Below are 16,501 nucleotides of genomic sequence, written 5' to 3'. Positions count from 1 at the left end.
ACTTGCGCAGAGACAGTTCGTGATTCTAGAACGACGTGACTCTAGTCCTCGGCATCGTACGACGAGTGAATCTAGTTACACCCGTACTGTAGTCCAACAAACATGGCGTCGTAGAGAATATCGAATTGTGTTTAATGACTGAATGTCTGAGATTGTGTAGTGTGGCGATTTTTCAATTACTATAGTATTTTGTCATCACGTTGACATGTTCCTGAGGATGTTACCCGACTACGGTTAAGATTTCACTGAGAATTCCACACCAAAAGGTAAGTCATTTGACAAAGTGCATGTCTTTCGAAATAACATTGCTGTTTTGTCAAAGCGATAGTAGCTTATTTAGAAAAATGATAATTAATTTTATATTATTATAAATAAATAAAAATCTGATATTTTTAGTTTAATATGTGTTCTGTCGTTATGTTGCAATGACAGGTTGTAATTGTTTCTAACACAGTATGGTAGTTACCGCATGCGGCATATACATAGTTTAATATCGCGAATATTTGAAGATATATATGAAATTATTCTTTAATTGGATAATAGTAAAGTAAAGATTTAATATATACAATTCAATTAAATACTATATACAAAATACAATTACCTGTTTTAAACATAGAGTAATGATTATTTACTTTATTTCAATAACATAAAACTAGGAATTATAGTTACCAAAACCGATACTACTTTGACATATAATTTTAAAATTAATATATAACATATGTACTTACAGATAATTGCCTATATCTACTTAGAACCAATCCAAATTATAAATTTGTATTAGAGAAAGATAAGAGATTTTATATTCTATCTAGTCCATTCTGCAAACTATTCAATGTAATTTATTAAAAATCAAAGAATTAAAAAATGTATTTTAAACATATTGGTACTATTATTTGGATGGAACACTTATTGTCAGTATATCTACGTTTAATTGTTAATCCATCCTAAGTATGGAACAATAGAAAAGTTGAATAATGAATAACAAACGGAACTGAGTACACTAGTTGAGAAGCACATTATATTCTCAAATATATTTCTTCATAGTACATTCAAAAACTCATAAATTACATAATAACGCACATTTTTGTAGATCAAACATCTATTTACATGCAATTTATATACTAACGATTAACGACAATAGAACTTTTGTCAAAAATGAGTAAGTTTCTTGAAAAAAGTAAGAATAGATAGATCATTGTACAAAAGGATAAACGAGGTTAGTATTAGAGTCGAATGGTTGCACGTGAAGAGTATTATCGCGAGAAACATGCCTCTTTTTGTATATACGGCACCAGAACCGCAATGTCGCGAAATACATGATTTCCACCAAAGAGAGGAAACTAAAGCCCATGAAGAGACCCAACAAGCCACCAGTATTAGCTGTATACAAACAATTATGTAATTGAGATCCTTGAACTTTATAAAACTTTTTATAATTTTGAATCATATGCTTTTGTTCAAATTTTAACAATTCCAGTGTTTCGCTAATCTTATTGTACCTTATGACTTTATTAGGGTTCTAAACAACTGAAGAGCGTTTTATATATATGTACCACTATTGTTCAAACGCAATTTTTAAATATTTAATGGAGTTGTAAATTAAAAATTTGTTTCAATTGTAATTAATATTTACGATAATTGTAGTTGATAAAATTTAGAAGTATTAGATTTTTATATTATTTCATTTTTATTATCTTTCGTGTTTGATTTTTTAACTAATTCATATTACTCAATTAAAAGGTCCGATTGGTAACGCATATTACATTATATTTTAGTGTCACCATGTGTTTAAACCCTAATGAAAGTAAAATAATATATATTATGTAAAAAATTGTTCTCATAAAGCCATCCCAAGCTTTGTCACATATTGTTGTAAAAGACAATGGAATAAACAAGAAGAAAACAGTTAAAAGCCAAAAATTTGTGACCAAAGGTATCGGTAAATTTATGCTCCTTTGTTGTTTTTATAGGAAAATATACTATACGTTTGTAATGTAAAAAAATGTGTTGACGATTTGATTTATCTTCTTTGATAAGTATGTTTATATACTGTTAAATTATTACTATCATAAAAAATGAATCAGATCGATATTAGAGCTGGACCCAAGGGATCTACATGAATCAAAGAAGGATTAGATAGAAACATGCGGCAATAGATAGCACTGGAAAGCCATTTATCGTCTAGACCCAAAGTCAACATTTTGATCGCCATTTTAATTAAAAAATTTTGTTAATATGAATCATATATTACGTAATAAAGATTAAGATCTACTTACATAGAAATTCTGTGAAACCAAACAACTCGTTCTTCATATACTTAGTGAATTGAGAATCGACGAAGAACAGGTGGACCACCGCCATATTGGTACTAATAAGAAAAATCGTTCCAATTATTATGACTAATCATTGGTATAAAAAATTATTACTCTTTACTATATTAATGTGTATTATAAATAAATAATAAATAATAATTTTCTTAAGCTAAAAGAACAAATAAAATTACGCGAAGTATTCTTTGCTTTTCTTCACGTAGCTGTCAGGAACAATGAAAGAGGACACCAGTTTGCTCTGTGAGATTTCAACGTTGTAACCGATCTCGAAGCATCCGGGGTAGCAGTTGCAACTGGGCCTGTAAAAGATATGATTTGAATTCTTGTTGTGTCGGAATCTTCTGGTGAGAGAAGCTTACGTTTCAGAGACGTTTAAGGCTATCCCAATATCATCGTCGTAAAGTTTAACTTCCATTGCTCTGCGAGCTTTCATCGCACATGTATCGTCTTTCTTCTCACAGATTAACGTGTTAGAGGATTCTGGAAACAAATGGTGAATCTAATTTAGAATTAATTTTTACATTTTAGCTTTTGATATTGAAGAGAGGACATATATACTCATACATAGAAGGTATGCATGTTACTTCACAATAAGATAAACATAATTATTCAATTCAATTTTACCAAAAGACCATACTTAAAGGATCATTTAAAAATTACTAAAAGGAATTCATCTAAAAAATTACTGGGCATGTAATACTGGACGCAATGACAGATCTTCTGCGTGAAATTCGCCTCGCATTCGAGGATACAGTTCTTCTGCGTGTAAGTTCTGTAGTAACGTAGCTTTCTCTCCGAGGTGAAGAAGCACTTCCTCTTCTTTAGAGGAACAGAGATTATCGACTTGCTGGCGGACAATATCCGGGGCGCTATGATCACTCTAGTCTCCTCGCCCGGAGTCACAGTGAACGCAAATTCGGCGATCTTTGGTGTCTCCACAGGGTTATGCAGCAGCATCTGTGAAAACATATTCTTATGTTATGTTATGCTAAATATCGTATATCCTTTCATTTGCAATATTATGTATATTTCAAATTTTAACTCACATTTTAACAAACAAAAAAGATTTCTAACGTTGTAAAAAGATGTTTCAACAGTAGATATAATAAGAATTTTTTCATATTTGGTTGAAACTCGGGCTGTTTTTCAATTTAGGTCGGAAGTAATCGAAAGAATGCAACAGAATAAAATTGATACCTAATGCTTAAAAAATGGTTCATAACTTTTTGCTTCTCTTATGTTCTTTACAATATTTTTATTAAATTCAATGTGTATTATAATGTAAATATTGACAGTAAAATTTGTTAAATGTTACATTAATTATGGTATGATTTTAGATTATAATAGTGGTTAGATGAACGATTAATATATAGTAGTAGTTTGTAATACTATCCAGATCAATTTCATGATCTGAGATAAAGTACCTTGAAACCAACACTAGCAGTAGACGAACAGTAATATTCATCGACGTCTACATCAAGAACCAGAGTCAGACCATAATATTGTCCAGCACCGTACGGTCTCCATGGAATGGAATCTGGAGGTACGTTTTCATCGTATCCAGTTTCGGGATTCCAATCGATGCTGTTGAATGGGAACGTCATGTTGATGTCGGACCAATCTCGTCTGCAAGCAAAATTCAATTTATCGAATATGGAAGACTATTTCGAACATCATCAAATTAATATTAAATTAATATAATAGAAGAATTGTTAGGAATGTAGGAATTATTGAAGATCACAAAAGACTTGGTCAAACATTGGATGTTCGAAAATCTAAAAATGAAACTATCAGAAGCAAAGAAAAATTTTGATTTCGAATGTAAACTGTTATTTCTGGAATTTACTTACGGATTATAAAACAGGTACTTTCTGTCGACAGAATTGAAATTGCAACACATCCCTTCATCTGTCATGGTGGGATTAAATATCTTCTCGCAATCAGTAACATTCCCGTGCCATTTGCACAAATGCAGCATGTCTGTACAAGATTGCGACACCTATTGAAGAATAATCAATGACGTACAGACTTACTTATAAATATTTAAATGAATGTTTCAGTGCTTTTACTATAGTCGACATTTACAGATTATTTTCAGTACATCGAATTAATTATAATCATTCCTGTGTTCCTGTAGAACTTTTTATTCACATCTTTAATTGCGCGAGAAATAAGGTAATAATATATGTATAATTCTTAAAATGAGATTGAAAGTACTCTTTATCTTGGGACATCATAAGACAAGTAGACTACAGAGATATACGAATAAGATCTAACATTGTTATCATGACAATCTCATAAACCGTATGTGCAATTCCATTGTGTGTTACATACGTTGATCATAAAACGCAGGACGTTATCCCAAGTTATCGTGCTCTCGTTGAAACTGCGAGGCGACATACTTTCAATACGACACATGTCCTCCAATAAAAGCTTCTTGCGTATATCGTTCCTGTTGTTGAATGGTTCGTTGTAATAAATGTTTAATTTAACTTTGATGATATTTTAACAAAATATAAAGTGAAGATTGAATTGCTTAACTCTTAATTAAGACATAAACGGTATTAAATAAAATATATCATTTAGCTGTTTTAATAAAATATGCAATTCCTTTAATATTTTGTTATTAAAAGAAATTTTTTGATAGATCTTTTTATCAGTTGCTTGAGAACTCACCCAGCGTTTATACGAGCTGCCTCGCTTTTTTTTACGTTGTTCATGTTACAAATGGTAACTGAGGGGAACGGGAACTGGTCCAGGGACACCGATTCTGGACTGAGAGCAATGATAATGGGTGTCGAAACCCACTTTCGATATAGGAACCAAATATAATAAGCGGCTGTTAGGACCGCTAGTGTAAAGGAAATTACCCAGAAGATTCTGTGAAGGAGATATTAAATTTTTAGTTGTTATAGTGTAATCGGTGCTTGTATCTTCTTAATATTCGAAGATAAGTATTTACAGAAAATAATACAAAAATAAGATAAATGTTTATGAACAAATTTTCATTTAAGACAACAATTAAGATGTTATAGAATTGTATTAGCATTAAAGATCAAGTGAAAGTCAAAAGAAAATGTAAAATTTTCTCAAATAACATTTATTATTCCGAGCCCAAAAATTTGTTCGTGTATTAAATGAAATCATAATATTAATTCAAACTGCACAGAATTACCTCTCGACAATAGACAAATTCGAATCTCCGATATAACGTAAGCCATGAAGAGTACTATTTGTACAATATTGCTTCATAATGTTCGTAACCCTTATGCATCGTTGATTTTCGTTTTTACTAAATTCACAAGCATATTTTAATATTTATTTCCATCTCCGGTATATTATCACGTCGCTATCTATTATTACCTTATACTCTTGTCGTCGTCATTGTCATAATGCATCAGAGGACTTTCTTTCTTGCTGTGCCTAGACCTTAACGCCGTATCCTTCGGCCGATACATAATCTTGTGAAAAGATTAATTCGCATGAAAAAAAAAAGTTTGTAAAAATTTTCATTCCAAATAGAGAACAATATACTACTGCATGTAGAACCTTTTTCCAATTTTTCAATTTTGCTGCTTGCGGTGTTTTCTACGAGCACTCTTCGATTAGAATTACAAGCAACGATTACAACAAAAAAAGCCATAAGATTTGAACAAACTTCTAACTAATTTCATCCTTTGTTCACAAATAATAGGATTTGACGTTTAAATGCATGGAACGAATCTCTTAGCAAGAAGTTCGATTATACATTTAACTGCATAGTAATTAAAGTTTCGTTGCAATGTATGGAGCTTTTAATTCTATTACCTTGAACGAGGCTGGTCGAACTTTGAAAATATCTGCCGTGGCGTATCCTTCTAATCTAAGAGGATGTTTGTACGGGTCCTGTAGATGTACAGTGTTGATGGAATAAGGTATATTAGGATCGTGATTCTTCAAATATTTCAGCGTGGCCCTGTCAGTGGTCCTGTAAACGGTTTCGATCGGTTCTGCCTTATTCTCGTCCTCTGGTTTCGAATAATCCCGATAGTACAGCTTTACCGGCATTGCATTGATATCTTGAATTGCCCGATTGCTATCCATACTGCATCATTATCACAAAAAATTCACATTCTCAGCGATTTTATAATCGACCTTTGGCTATAGGTATCATTTCCTCAAGCTTTAGTCTAATTTCTTCCATTAATACTATTCTTGACATCTTTTACGATGATTTGAAATTGTTTTTAAAAAAAGGTACAGCAAGGTATTGCTGTATTTTAATATCATAGTAAGCGGATCCTAACGTGTTTGCAATAAAGAGCGCAAGATCATTTTTAACAAAACATCTTTTTATCAAAAATTCTTATTTAAAAGTCGTATTTCCAATTTAAACGGGAATAAAATAATTCTTTGCAAGAGGAGTTATAATAGCCGAGTAAAGTTCTTCTTCACGAAAAGATGTCAACTGTTGAAGCTTCAGACGTCGTAAAGAATGCCAACCGATAAAAACGCAGAATTTTTTATGAAAAGATGTAGTACTTCGTAGGTTTAAAACAAGTTTCTTTCGAAATGAGATTCCGTGCAAAATAACCATTGTTTCTATATTACTAGCGTATTAATTTACAAAAAGTTATTCTATATAAGCAGTCGTATCGATCCCTTAAAAAAAAAGAACAAGCCACAGTGACTTACCCTGTTCTCTATTTCATAAAAACTCCATAATTCTTCACATTTCACTCTCTGAACAGCATCATCTAAAGAAATATCAATAAAATACAAAAATCTCTCGATATATATATATATGTATATACCATTTATCACAGGAAAGATTAATTGAGAATTTAATTACTTATGCGAACGACAAAAATAAAACTTCCACTTTCCTAGATTTGCAAAAAATGATTATAATATCTACAGAATGATGTAATAGGCGCCAAAAATAGGATATTAAAGGCGTAATCTCTAACTAGAGATACGCTAAAAGAATAATTTCGCTATGGAGAGGTTTACGTCTTATCGAGTGATGTTTTTTCGCGCAATTAGACCGACTGAAAAGTGTGTTAGCTTGGCGAAGGATGGTATACAGTGTATTTTCACCGGTCCTTCCAACTATCGATGAAGGATGTCTGTCAACCGACTGGGGGTGGGCACCGACATGGACATCCTTTTAACTCGCTTGGACAGGATCCTCACGTGCCAATAGTTGTCTGTTGTCTTTAGCGTATGCCAACGCGATGACACAGATAATTTTAAATGACTGTTTTATCGTACTCCAAAGGAGATCTATTTCGTATAGTTCGGTTGAAAAATGATGGAAAATTTGATTGGCGGAAGTGCCGCTTCTACGCGTTTCCTTTTTCAGTATTACGCGTACTTTTCCCTTTTCTTTTTCTTCTTTTATATATATTAAATGTATATTGTTATTATCGTTGTTGTTATTATATGTTAATAGTTTTTATAATATTTGTTTGAATTTGCGCAATATGAATGCAATCGTAAACTGGATAAATTGGTAAACTCATTAGCTACTATGATTTCTATTTGGAGTTTGTAAAATGTAAAGACACAAGCATGGTATTTTAAAACATTCTAGCGGAGAATCTTTTGCTTGAGAAACATACTTTGGTTAAAAATTAATGGATTAATTTAGAACTCTTGAATGTAGGGCAATGTTGTAATGTCTTTGATATTTAAAGAACCAGAGAAGCGCCTGTACAATGAAAATTGTGTTCACTAATGAAAGAAAGCATGTACATGATCAATTATCTTTCTTTCTGAAACTTTCATTTGAAGTTTACTTTACTTTTCATTTAAAGCGATGAACCAATATAAAATTGTTAACTATAACATTTAACACAAAACATATAATACCAGAATAATTATTTGTTAAAGTAACAGCAGGATTTATCTAATGCAACTCCATTTATTTTTGTCAGACATAAAATGTTAGACTCTGTTCCATACTGAATGCCATATTCTAGACGTTTCTCGAGACGAGAAAGTCATACAATGCTGGAAACGAGACACAAGGCCATCGAAGAACGTACTTACACGTTATACGAATACTGAGCAGCGAAGATGATCTTGATGGGGCGCGATTTTTCAATGAGATAGGAAAGGGAAGTCGTATCGGTGTTCCTTTCACCAACTGTTGAGACCAAAGTATAATTGTAGAAAGAACGTCGTCTGATCAATATTAAACAACTATACACATGAGCACATATTTATATAACTTATGGTTTTCAGATATAACAGTGAAAGAAGCGATAAAAAGAAATTATTGTATGTACGTACTACAAAATGTACTTTGTTCTTTATGAATAATTACCGCGTATCTTGTAGAGATCTATTAAGAATTGCATACCAACTACCAGTAATAACAATTCCTATTTATATTTCATGAATGTCTACTAAAAATCACAAATATTCTGTAATATATCTTAGCGTAAAGTAGAATTAAAATAGAATAGCCTGCGACTGAATTATTTAACGAAATTTTAATATTTGTCAAGTGGTTTTTCGTGCGTTTACATGGATGCAATGTAAACGAATAATATATCTATATTCAGAGACAATTTTTTCATTTTGTCTTGCATACATATAATTACGATAATCGTATCTTATAGTAATCACTCAGCTGCATAGTTGAAAGGTGTATACAACAATTATCTACACTGTGGAAGGTTCTGTTGTTGATTGCGAAGTGCAAATGTTTGCAGAACTAGCGTAGTACGCGATTAAGCAACATTTATTCGCGTTATCGTGCAAATATTACCTTCGACATTCAAACGCGAAAACGAGCAGCATGAAATTTTTATGAAACAGACCTAATCTAAAGGATATGTAACTTTAACGTTGAGGGGGCTGAGCTTGCACTTGTGTGTGAAATTATTTACATTGACACTCGTTGGTCGATAGTAGGTCATCGTTGTTTGCTTTGTGTTAAAAAACGTTGCAAGAGATGACAGTGATTGCGAAACGGCGGCAGTTTTTTAAATTACATACGATTCTATCTAATTAATGGTACATTTGCAATAATATCGCATTAAGCACACTAGCAGGTTTGAATATGTAATATTATATAATTCCTAAGTAAAAGTAAGAAATAGGTCACTTTGCAATTAGCGCAGGAATCTTAATTATTTTTTGGCGTACGATTGGAAGGTTTACGAGTTCTTCTTTTCTTAACGATTGGAATATTTGAAAGTAATTTTAATTACAGAGGTAAATAAATTTGTCGAGTTGGTTAATTGTATTTCGAAAAGTTAGATTCGAGCATGTTTTTTTCTTCATTTAAGTTACAGAAATGGCGAAGAAAAATAGGAAACGAAAATTGGAGGAGGAGGAGCAATCGATGATCGATTGGGAACGAGAGAACATTCTTACAGAAGAAACAAGAAATGAGATGGAATTCATGTGGGAGGTACGTATTTCTATTACTTATTCCATTCACAAGTCCTCTTTTGTAACGTTTAATTGTTTACAGATTCCACAAATATTCCATTTTCTTCATCTGGCAAAAGAAGCTCTGAACATACCTCATTTGTCCATGTATGAGATGGAACGAATGCTGTTGATACCAAGAGCTTCCAGACAATTGGCAAATATCATGACGTCGTTGTTAAGGTAAAGTAGAATCTAGAATCGCAAAAGAAGAATTCAAACATTTTAGATTTCCTTCCAATATTGTTCTATATAAAAATGAATTAAATGAAGCAAATGAAATATTAAATATTCCAAATATTTTTGTAATCTTATCAACTCTTCCATGAAATTAATAATACTTTTGGTTTTAGTTCCCCTATGTCTAAAGCAAAGTTGAGGAAAATACCACCGATGCCGTACGAATTCTGGACAAACATTCTTGCATACAAGATGAAGAGCTGGTTCAAAATTTACGAGGCTAAACATCAGAATGCGGTAAAGGTGAGAGTTTGTCGTCTTTGTGCTTGATAATGATAATGTTGCTTCAATGTTGTCACTTATTACAAAGCATTGCATCGCGTGTACAACTATCATTATCTGTTTAAATAAATTAATTTTATACGTGCACATTTTGTATTACAGTGATTAAAAATGTGATGAAAGATTTTTAGATTCTAGAAACTATCGGTGTGGAACCTGAGTTCTGGAATGTTTTCCCCGATGCTCCTCTGTTAAATGGCAAGGATTTCGAGGAGTTGACCTTCAGACAGAAAGTTTGGCTTCTGAAAACAGTCTGTGATACAGTCATGGTATGAAAAAATACAATAAAAAGAACAAAATTAAAAAGAAGCGTCCCGCGCATAATAAAAATCAAACTTTAAAGATTAGAAGTTTAGAAATTCGTTTAATTTAATTAATAAATTCTTTAGTTGTTGCTACAAAATATAATTTTTAGCACACTAGAAAAACTGTGCAAGAGGAAATAGCCAAGCAGCCATGGGAAAACCAATTTGAAACCGTTCTAGGCACCGATCGTTATGGGGCAAGATACATTTACTTTCCACAGTTTCTTAAAAGTGATCTGAGAGTTTACAGACATTGTCTTGATAACAACATTTTATCAACAGTAAAGGTATCCAATCACTGACAATTTTTAGTTCACTTTCTTTTTTCATTGTATCATTTATGTTCTTACTAGTATTATTTCTGTTTCAGCCGATTAAGCCGAAAATAAAGACGCAGTTAGAGAACAAAACATTGGTTTCAAAGGATTTAATGAAAAGGAAAACGAAACATAGAAAAAGAAAATCGCGATGGAGTAATGGATTACCACCAAAAACAAGGAGAAAGTCAAATAAAAGTGATGATAAACATCTGAACGATTGCAAGTGCAGTAGCGACAGTGCAATAGGTTCATTGACAAACGAGGACACGAATTTTAGTAGTACAAGCACCTGTAGCAATAACAATAATAGCAGTAGTAATAATATTAACTTAAATACTATCAACGTCGAAAGGTCGGAAAGTTTGTCGAAATGTTCAGAAGTAAGCATTATATCTGATAAAACATGTAAAAGTACAAATTCGAGTGGTTACGATACAAATAATTCTGTTCGAGATATTCCTGGTAAGAAGTCATCTCAAAAAATGTTTAAAGGATTTTCTGGCAGTAGTAATAACATTAAGTGTAATATAGAAATAATCAATGGAATTTTGAGCGATTTAAAATGCGAAACTATCGAGGAAAAGGTCACAGAAAATAACGACATATCTTTGACACAAGTTTCGCAAGATAAATTGAAGATAAATCCGACGAAGCAATCATATTTAGATGCGATGGATGTACATATAAACAAAGGTGATTCTGTCGATAGAACTATTGATAATTTGTCTAGTATCTCAAAAACAGATGACGAAAAACTGAATGAAATTATCAGTGCAGAAAATTTGAAATTGAACGATAAAAATTCGGACAACATGCATGGTGTTAGAGAAACACATCAAACATCTATCACGTCGAAATCCGACGATGAAAAATTAAATGAAACGAGGACTCACGTTCGAAAGCAACAAAATGATACTAGCTTATCTGAGGACAAAGTGGAAAATAGGATTCTCAGACGAAATGGAAGGCTCGCTAAAGAACAGAAATCAAATAAGGAACAGTCAAACCAAATAGTTAAAAATGATACAACATCTTCCGATGATAAAGATCTTTCTTTGAGCGAATTGAGAAGTATGTTACAAAAAGAAGCGATGGAGGATGATTTTTCTTTTGACGAGAATAGTGAGATTAAATACAATCTTAGGAAATTAGATCACCTAAAAACGGAAGAATGGAAACGGAAAAAGGAGAATTTTAATACGATGCTTTCGGAGCTTAGTGTCTCAAAATTTCAACTTGTGGCTGACAGTGTTAATTCACTAAGAGACCTTATTTCTACCTTTTCACCAAAAAATGGTAGCCTAAGTACTGATACTGACGGTGAAGTACGTAATGTCTTTATTTTATCTAAAATTATTTTCTTTTAGCCTTTTTTTTAATTTATATATTTCTTCAGACGGAACTTATATCTCCATGTGAAGTAAAATTGGTGAAAAGAATGACAGAGTTGCTATCTTCTTTAGAGGAAATGGAACCTGCTTTGCGAGAGTCGATGAAAAGAGCTAGAGGAAAGCTCCAAAAGGAATGGACTAATTTTAAGGAAGGGTATATATATTTCATTTATATTAAAGCATACAATATCATCCACACTATCAGATCTCATCGAATTTCATCTGGGAGTAACAATAGTAATTTTGAAAGATTGAACAAAACATGTATATCTGATAATTTGTTTGCACAATTTTTTACACTTAATACTCCCAGATCAAAAGATCATCCTGCCTGAAACCTCTTAAACTTGCTACAATCTATATATGATCTGTAAAGTGGAACTCATCCACCTTCTTTCAGTAACGTTGCTTTCATTGAGTATGTATGACAGACAAGTTGCTGTATGTTGTAGCAGTGCGGAGGATCAGGACTCATCTGGGGAGGGTCTTGGCTCTAATTGGTGGGTTCTTGGATCACAGGGCTGTCAATTGTCAACTTCCGGAGACGCAACGTTACAAACGTTACCGCAGCCTACCATATCCCCAGCTGGCTCCCAAAATATCTCCAATAAGATCAAAGAGGAATCTGTTAGTCACGCAGAACACAATAAAAACATCAAACAAGAATGCACAAAATCTCAAGATGAAAGTTTACAAAACAAAACGCAAAGAGAACAATCTAAAAGAGACAAAGACAACAGTCACAAGAACGAAGGAATTGAAGAAGAGACAAAAGAAGATTCAAGCGAAGAAGGTATAAATAAGAAGCAGTGAAATGACAATAAAATGTTTTAATTTTAACAAGATTATTAATATTAATAAAAAATTTCATTTTATTATGAAACTAGAACAACAAACGCGAAGAGTGTTACGAGCTCGGGGCATTTCCTCATATACAGAACAATTTTATTCAGACGATGAGATCGAAGAGAACGAGCTGGAAGAATGGACCGACGTTGAGGCCGTGTACGCGGCTCCCAGCACACAGACAGGTCCATCCACTTCATACCTTACTCCGAAAGTCAGATACCCTGACGATCGGACAAACGAGGAGGAGGACTCAGACCAAGATTGGATTTTACCAAGCTCTCGCAAAAGGAAAAATAAACGTCCATGTGAGTATAACAACGTAAAATTATTATAATCAACACTTCAGTAACTTTACCAATTTTTTAAAAGTATTATAGAGCATTATTATATATTATATAATATATAATATTATATATTATATATTTTCATAAGGAATAATCAATGCAACTTATAATTTATAGCTGCCAATAGAAGATTAAAGTCTTTCCAACACAAGTTACAAAGCATCAAAATTAATGCTCTCCAAGATGCAGCAGAATCAAAAGTAACCTCTTCAACCAAACTTAACAGTGAAAGGGAACTTCCTAGAATCAGAGAAATCCAAATATGCAAACCAAAGAAACTGATTAAGCCAGAATCCTCTAACAAAAACAATACAGCAGACAAACAAGAGGCTGTAGTTGAAAGTAAACCTAAAGAAACAGTGCCTTCTGCAGAAATAAGTTGCAAAGTAGAAAATATCGCAAGCGTGCATTCGGAGTTGGACATCAAAGACGAAGGCCCGATCTATGATTCTACACCGAATCAGTTCGATAGCTGTTACACGGTTAATTCTAATTATGTAATGCTCAAAACTGAACCGAATCCAATGAATTATTATGTGATGCAATCAAATTCTGCAACTGTCGTTCCACAAAGTACAATCGTGCAATCTGGTCCAATGGTCTCAAGTATTATACCACCGATTCAACAAGGTTATTACGTACAAGGGGGACAAAATTACATTATCCAAAATTCACAAACCAATTTTGTACCTTCCCAACCATTCCAATCTCAAGGACCACAAATGATAGCTCCACAACAATTTGTCAACCATCCTGGTTATGTACCTTACATGGTAGCAGCTACTCAACCCCCAACTGGATATATTACTACCGGTCAACAAATTCTTCCGCAAGAAATACCCCAAAATCCTTCGTTTTCAGTTCAGCCTAATCCTACTTCAGTAACTAAACCTTTGCAAAACAGGTATTCAGCGCCAAGACAGAGCTATCCACATCTTAGTGGAGCTGTTATAAGAAGTAATATGTCCATAAGAGGAAATACACCGCGACTCAATAATTCCAAGGTCATGAAAAACGTTCAACAGCAACGCACCCCTGTTAGGATGCAGAAACCGAAGAAACCAACCACATCTTTGGAAAACACCGGTCAGAAGACTACTTCTTTGATCGTTCTCAGCGACAGCGATGATGAAATTGAGATGATAATTACCGAGAAGACCAGTCCTGAGACTGAAGCAGAAAAAGCAAAGAGTACATCTAGGAGAAACATCGCGCAGACTAAGCAAAAGTCAACACTCACACCAAACGTGACGGAGGTACCAACGAAAGGTGTGATTCCTCCACAGATAATACAACGCATGAATCAAGGAGGGATCTCTATAACACCAGTCAAACCCACACCACCTGTTCAAAATACTAATACACAGTTGGTAGTAGTTGTAAACGAAACTGGAAGCCATTATGCCTTAGCATTGCCGAACGGAAGCAAGTTGATTCTGACTCCCGAACAGGTCGCACAGATTCGAGCTTCGAACGGTGGGAAGCTAATCTTATAAGACATTATTTTAATTCTATCTTCAAAATCTTTTATAGAATGAATAGAATATATTCGTAATTTCTGGTTCACGTATATATCTTCGAAATTGATGTTCCTACAACAAAGATCTGTATAATAATATCTGGAGCATTCTGGAGCATTTTGTACCAATTTGTACGCGAATATCAAAAATTGCTATTCACTATTTTAAGATAATGAAACCATCCGTATTTGAAGTGTTACTTTGACTATTATTGGATGAGTTTATTCCTGAATCATTTCATTTTGTGCTTATGAAGATCTTAAGGAAAACATAAGGAATTTTATGCATTTATCTATTCAAATGAAAAAGAAGGAAAATCTTAATACATTAGACATGCATATATGAATACACTAAACATATTCTAAATATTGTATCTTTTCGAATATTTCTCTTCCCACATTGTAACGTTAGAATGATACTCGAAACCTGTGATGTCTACAACAATTTTTATATATTTTTGTTACGCCATATTGAAACAATATTTGTATTATACAAATAGATCGGAAATATTAACAAAACATTAATTTGTTTCGGGTTTAAATCAAGCTTAAAACGCTTAAGCAAGACATTACAAGATAGCGCTATTATACTTTGCATAATGAATAATATATGTGTCTAGAATGTTTCGTTTATAGACTATATTTATAAATTGTTAATTTTCACCATGACTCGAATTTAAACCAAACATTGAAATGATGCACTTGAGGACTATGATAAAACGTTATTGTTTACAGGTTGAATTGCAAAGAAGAGTATTTTATATACTGTTTAATTTCGAATGATATCAGGAATACGTATTATTACTGAATGACATGCATTTTTTAGGTCACTATTATAATGTGTAAATAATATTCTACATGAATAAAATAATTATTAAGACATCACTCGCGTGTAACCTGAATTATAAAAAAAGCTATATTATAATTATAATATAATAATTATTATAAAGCTTATTGAAAGCCAGTAAATTCGAATATATAAAATTTACGAAGTTAAAGATTTAGTAAGTACTGTATAAATTACTACAAAAATGTACAACTCATTTGCAGTAAATAAATAATTGGAATAATTACATTATCTAAACTAACATCATTTGAATAAATGCAAATAAGTTGTATGAGATATATTTAATTTTAATTTCTAATTATATCTCAAAATATATTTATTAATAACTAATTTACTCATAATTCTTGATGTGAAATATAATCGCAGGGCAATGTAATGCTCTTCTGTATTATTTATTACTCAATGCATAGATCGTTGATATTGCTTCATGTATAAATCAGAAATTCATTGCACCAGAACAGTATAATTTTTTTATTCTCACCTAGAACGATGAATTTTATGAAGTACATGAAATACTGCTTTTGACAAACATGAAAAAGTTATGTTATCTTTAAGTTAAATATATTGAAAAATTTATTTTATTTGAACAACGTTAAATCGTTAAAAATATAGTTATATATATAATATTAATTATATACCTTAAATCTCA

At 32.4% G+C, this 16,501-nt stretch overlaps 2 protein-coding genes across 6 annotated transcripts; one reads left to right on the top strand and one right to left on the bottom strand.

Moving 5' to 3' along the window:
* Positions 1 to 72: 72 nt before the first annotated feature.
* LOC100650461 (uncharacterized protein KIAA2026) lies at positions 73 to 16,310 on the top strand. Of its 3 annotated transcripts, none has more exons than XM_003401409.4 (11): positions 73 to 266; positions 9,611 to 9,735; positions 9,799 to 9,938; positions 10,109 to 10,238; positions 10,409 to 10,546; positions 10,693 to 10,869; positions 10,953 to 12,227; positions 12,299 to 12,447; positions 12,746 to 13,086; positions 13,181 to 13,447; positions 13,604 to 16,310. In XM_003401409.4, exons 2-11 carry the CDS (start codon positions 9,619 to 9,621, stop codon positions 14,980 to 14,982), a joined length of 4,113 nt encoding a protein of 1,370 aa, XP_003401457.2. In that variant the 5' UTR covers positions 73 to 266; positions 9,611 to 9,618; the 3' UTR covers positions 14,983 to 16,310. The 3 variants fall into 3 exon arrangements, with proteins under 3 accessions (XP_003401457.2, XP_020722771.2, XP_048268303.1); XM_020867112.2 differs by lacking the exon at positions 73 to 266 and adding an exon at positions 3,779 to 3,873 and having other exon boundaries at positions 12,749 to 13,086; XM_048412346.1 differs by lacking the exon at positions 73 to 266 and adding an exon at positions 3,779 to 3,873.
* Positions 997 to 8,597, bottom strand: LOC100650580 (pickpocket protein 28). 3 transcript variants are annotated; one of them, XM_012317286.3, is made up of 14 exons: positions 8,364 to 8,597; positions 7,005 to 7,066; positions 6,138 to 6,414; positions 5,694 to 5,791; positions 5,506 to 5,622; positions 5,007 to 5,210; positions 4,665 to 4,782; positions 4,181 to 4,329; positions 3,755 to 3,956; positions 3,017 to 3,287; positions 2,690 to 2,810; positions 2,504 to 2,629; positions 2,277 to 2,368; positions 997 to 1,380 (listed from the first exon to the last, which is right to left on the bottom strand). In XM_012317286.3, exons 3-14 carry the CDS (start codon positions 6,411 to 6,413, stop codon positions 1,193 to 1,195), a joined length of 1,962 nt encoding a protein of 653 aa, XP_012172676.1. In that variant the 5' UTR covers position 6,414; positions 7,005 to 7,066; positions 8,364 to 8,597; the 3' UTR covers positions 997 to 1,192. The 3 variants fall into 3 exon arrangements, with proteins under 3 accessions (XP_012172676.1, XP_012172677.1, XP_048268306.1); XM_012317287.3 differs by having other exon boundaries at positions 6,138 to 6,297; positions 8,364 to 8,596; XM_048412349.1 differs by lacking the exon at positions 8,364 to 8,597 and adding an exon at positions 7,162 to 7,505.
* Positions 16,311 to 16,501: the final 191 nt, after the last annotated feature.

The sequence above is a fragment of the Bombus terrestris genome, chromosome 15 (assembly GCF_910591885.1).
Source record: "Bombus terrestris chromosome 15, iyBomTerr1.2, whole genome shotgun sequence".
In the NCBI taxonomy this organism is placed as follows: Eukaryota; Metazoa; Arthropoda; class Insecta; order Hymenoptera; family Apidae; genus Bombus; species Bombus terrestris.
The sequence above is the reverse complement of the archived record's forward strand: the minus strand, read 5'-3'. Positions and strand labels throughout refer to the sequence as shown.

What these genes read in the sequence shown, in the direction of transcription:
- LOC100650580 (XM_012317286.3), bottom strand. Translation starts at nt 6,413, where the DNA reads ATGGATAGCAATCGGGCAATTCAAGATATCAATGCAATGCCGGTAAAG. An exon ending in TTCGACCAGCCTCGTTCAAG is followed by an intron (nt 5,792 to 6,137) that starts GTAATAGAATTA and finishes TCTTTTCACAAG; the next exon opens with ATTATGTATCGGCCGAAGGA. An exon ending in GACGACGACAAGAGTATAAG is followed by an intron (nt 5,623 to 5,693) that starts GTAATAATAGAT and finishes TTGTGAATTTAG; the next exon opens with TAAAAACGAAAATCAACGAT.
- LOC100650461 (XM_048412346.1), top strand. An exon ending in GTACTGATACTGACGGTGAA is followed by an intron (nt 12,228 to 12,298) that starts GTACGTAATGTC and finishes ATATTTCTTCAG; the next exon opens with ACGGAACTTATATCTCCATG. An exon ending in AGAAGATTCAAGCGAAGAAG is followed by an intron (nt 13,087 to 13,180) that starts GTATAAATAAGA and finishes TTATGAAACTAG; the next exon opens with AACAACAAACGCGAAGAGTG.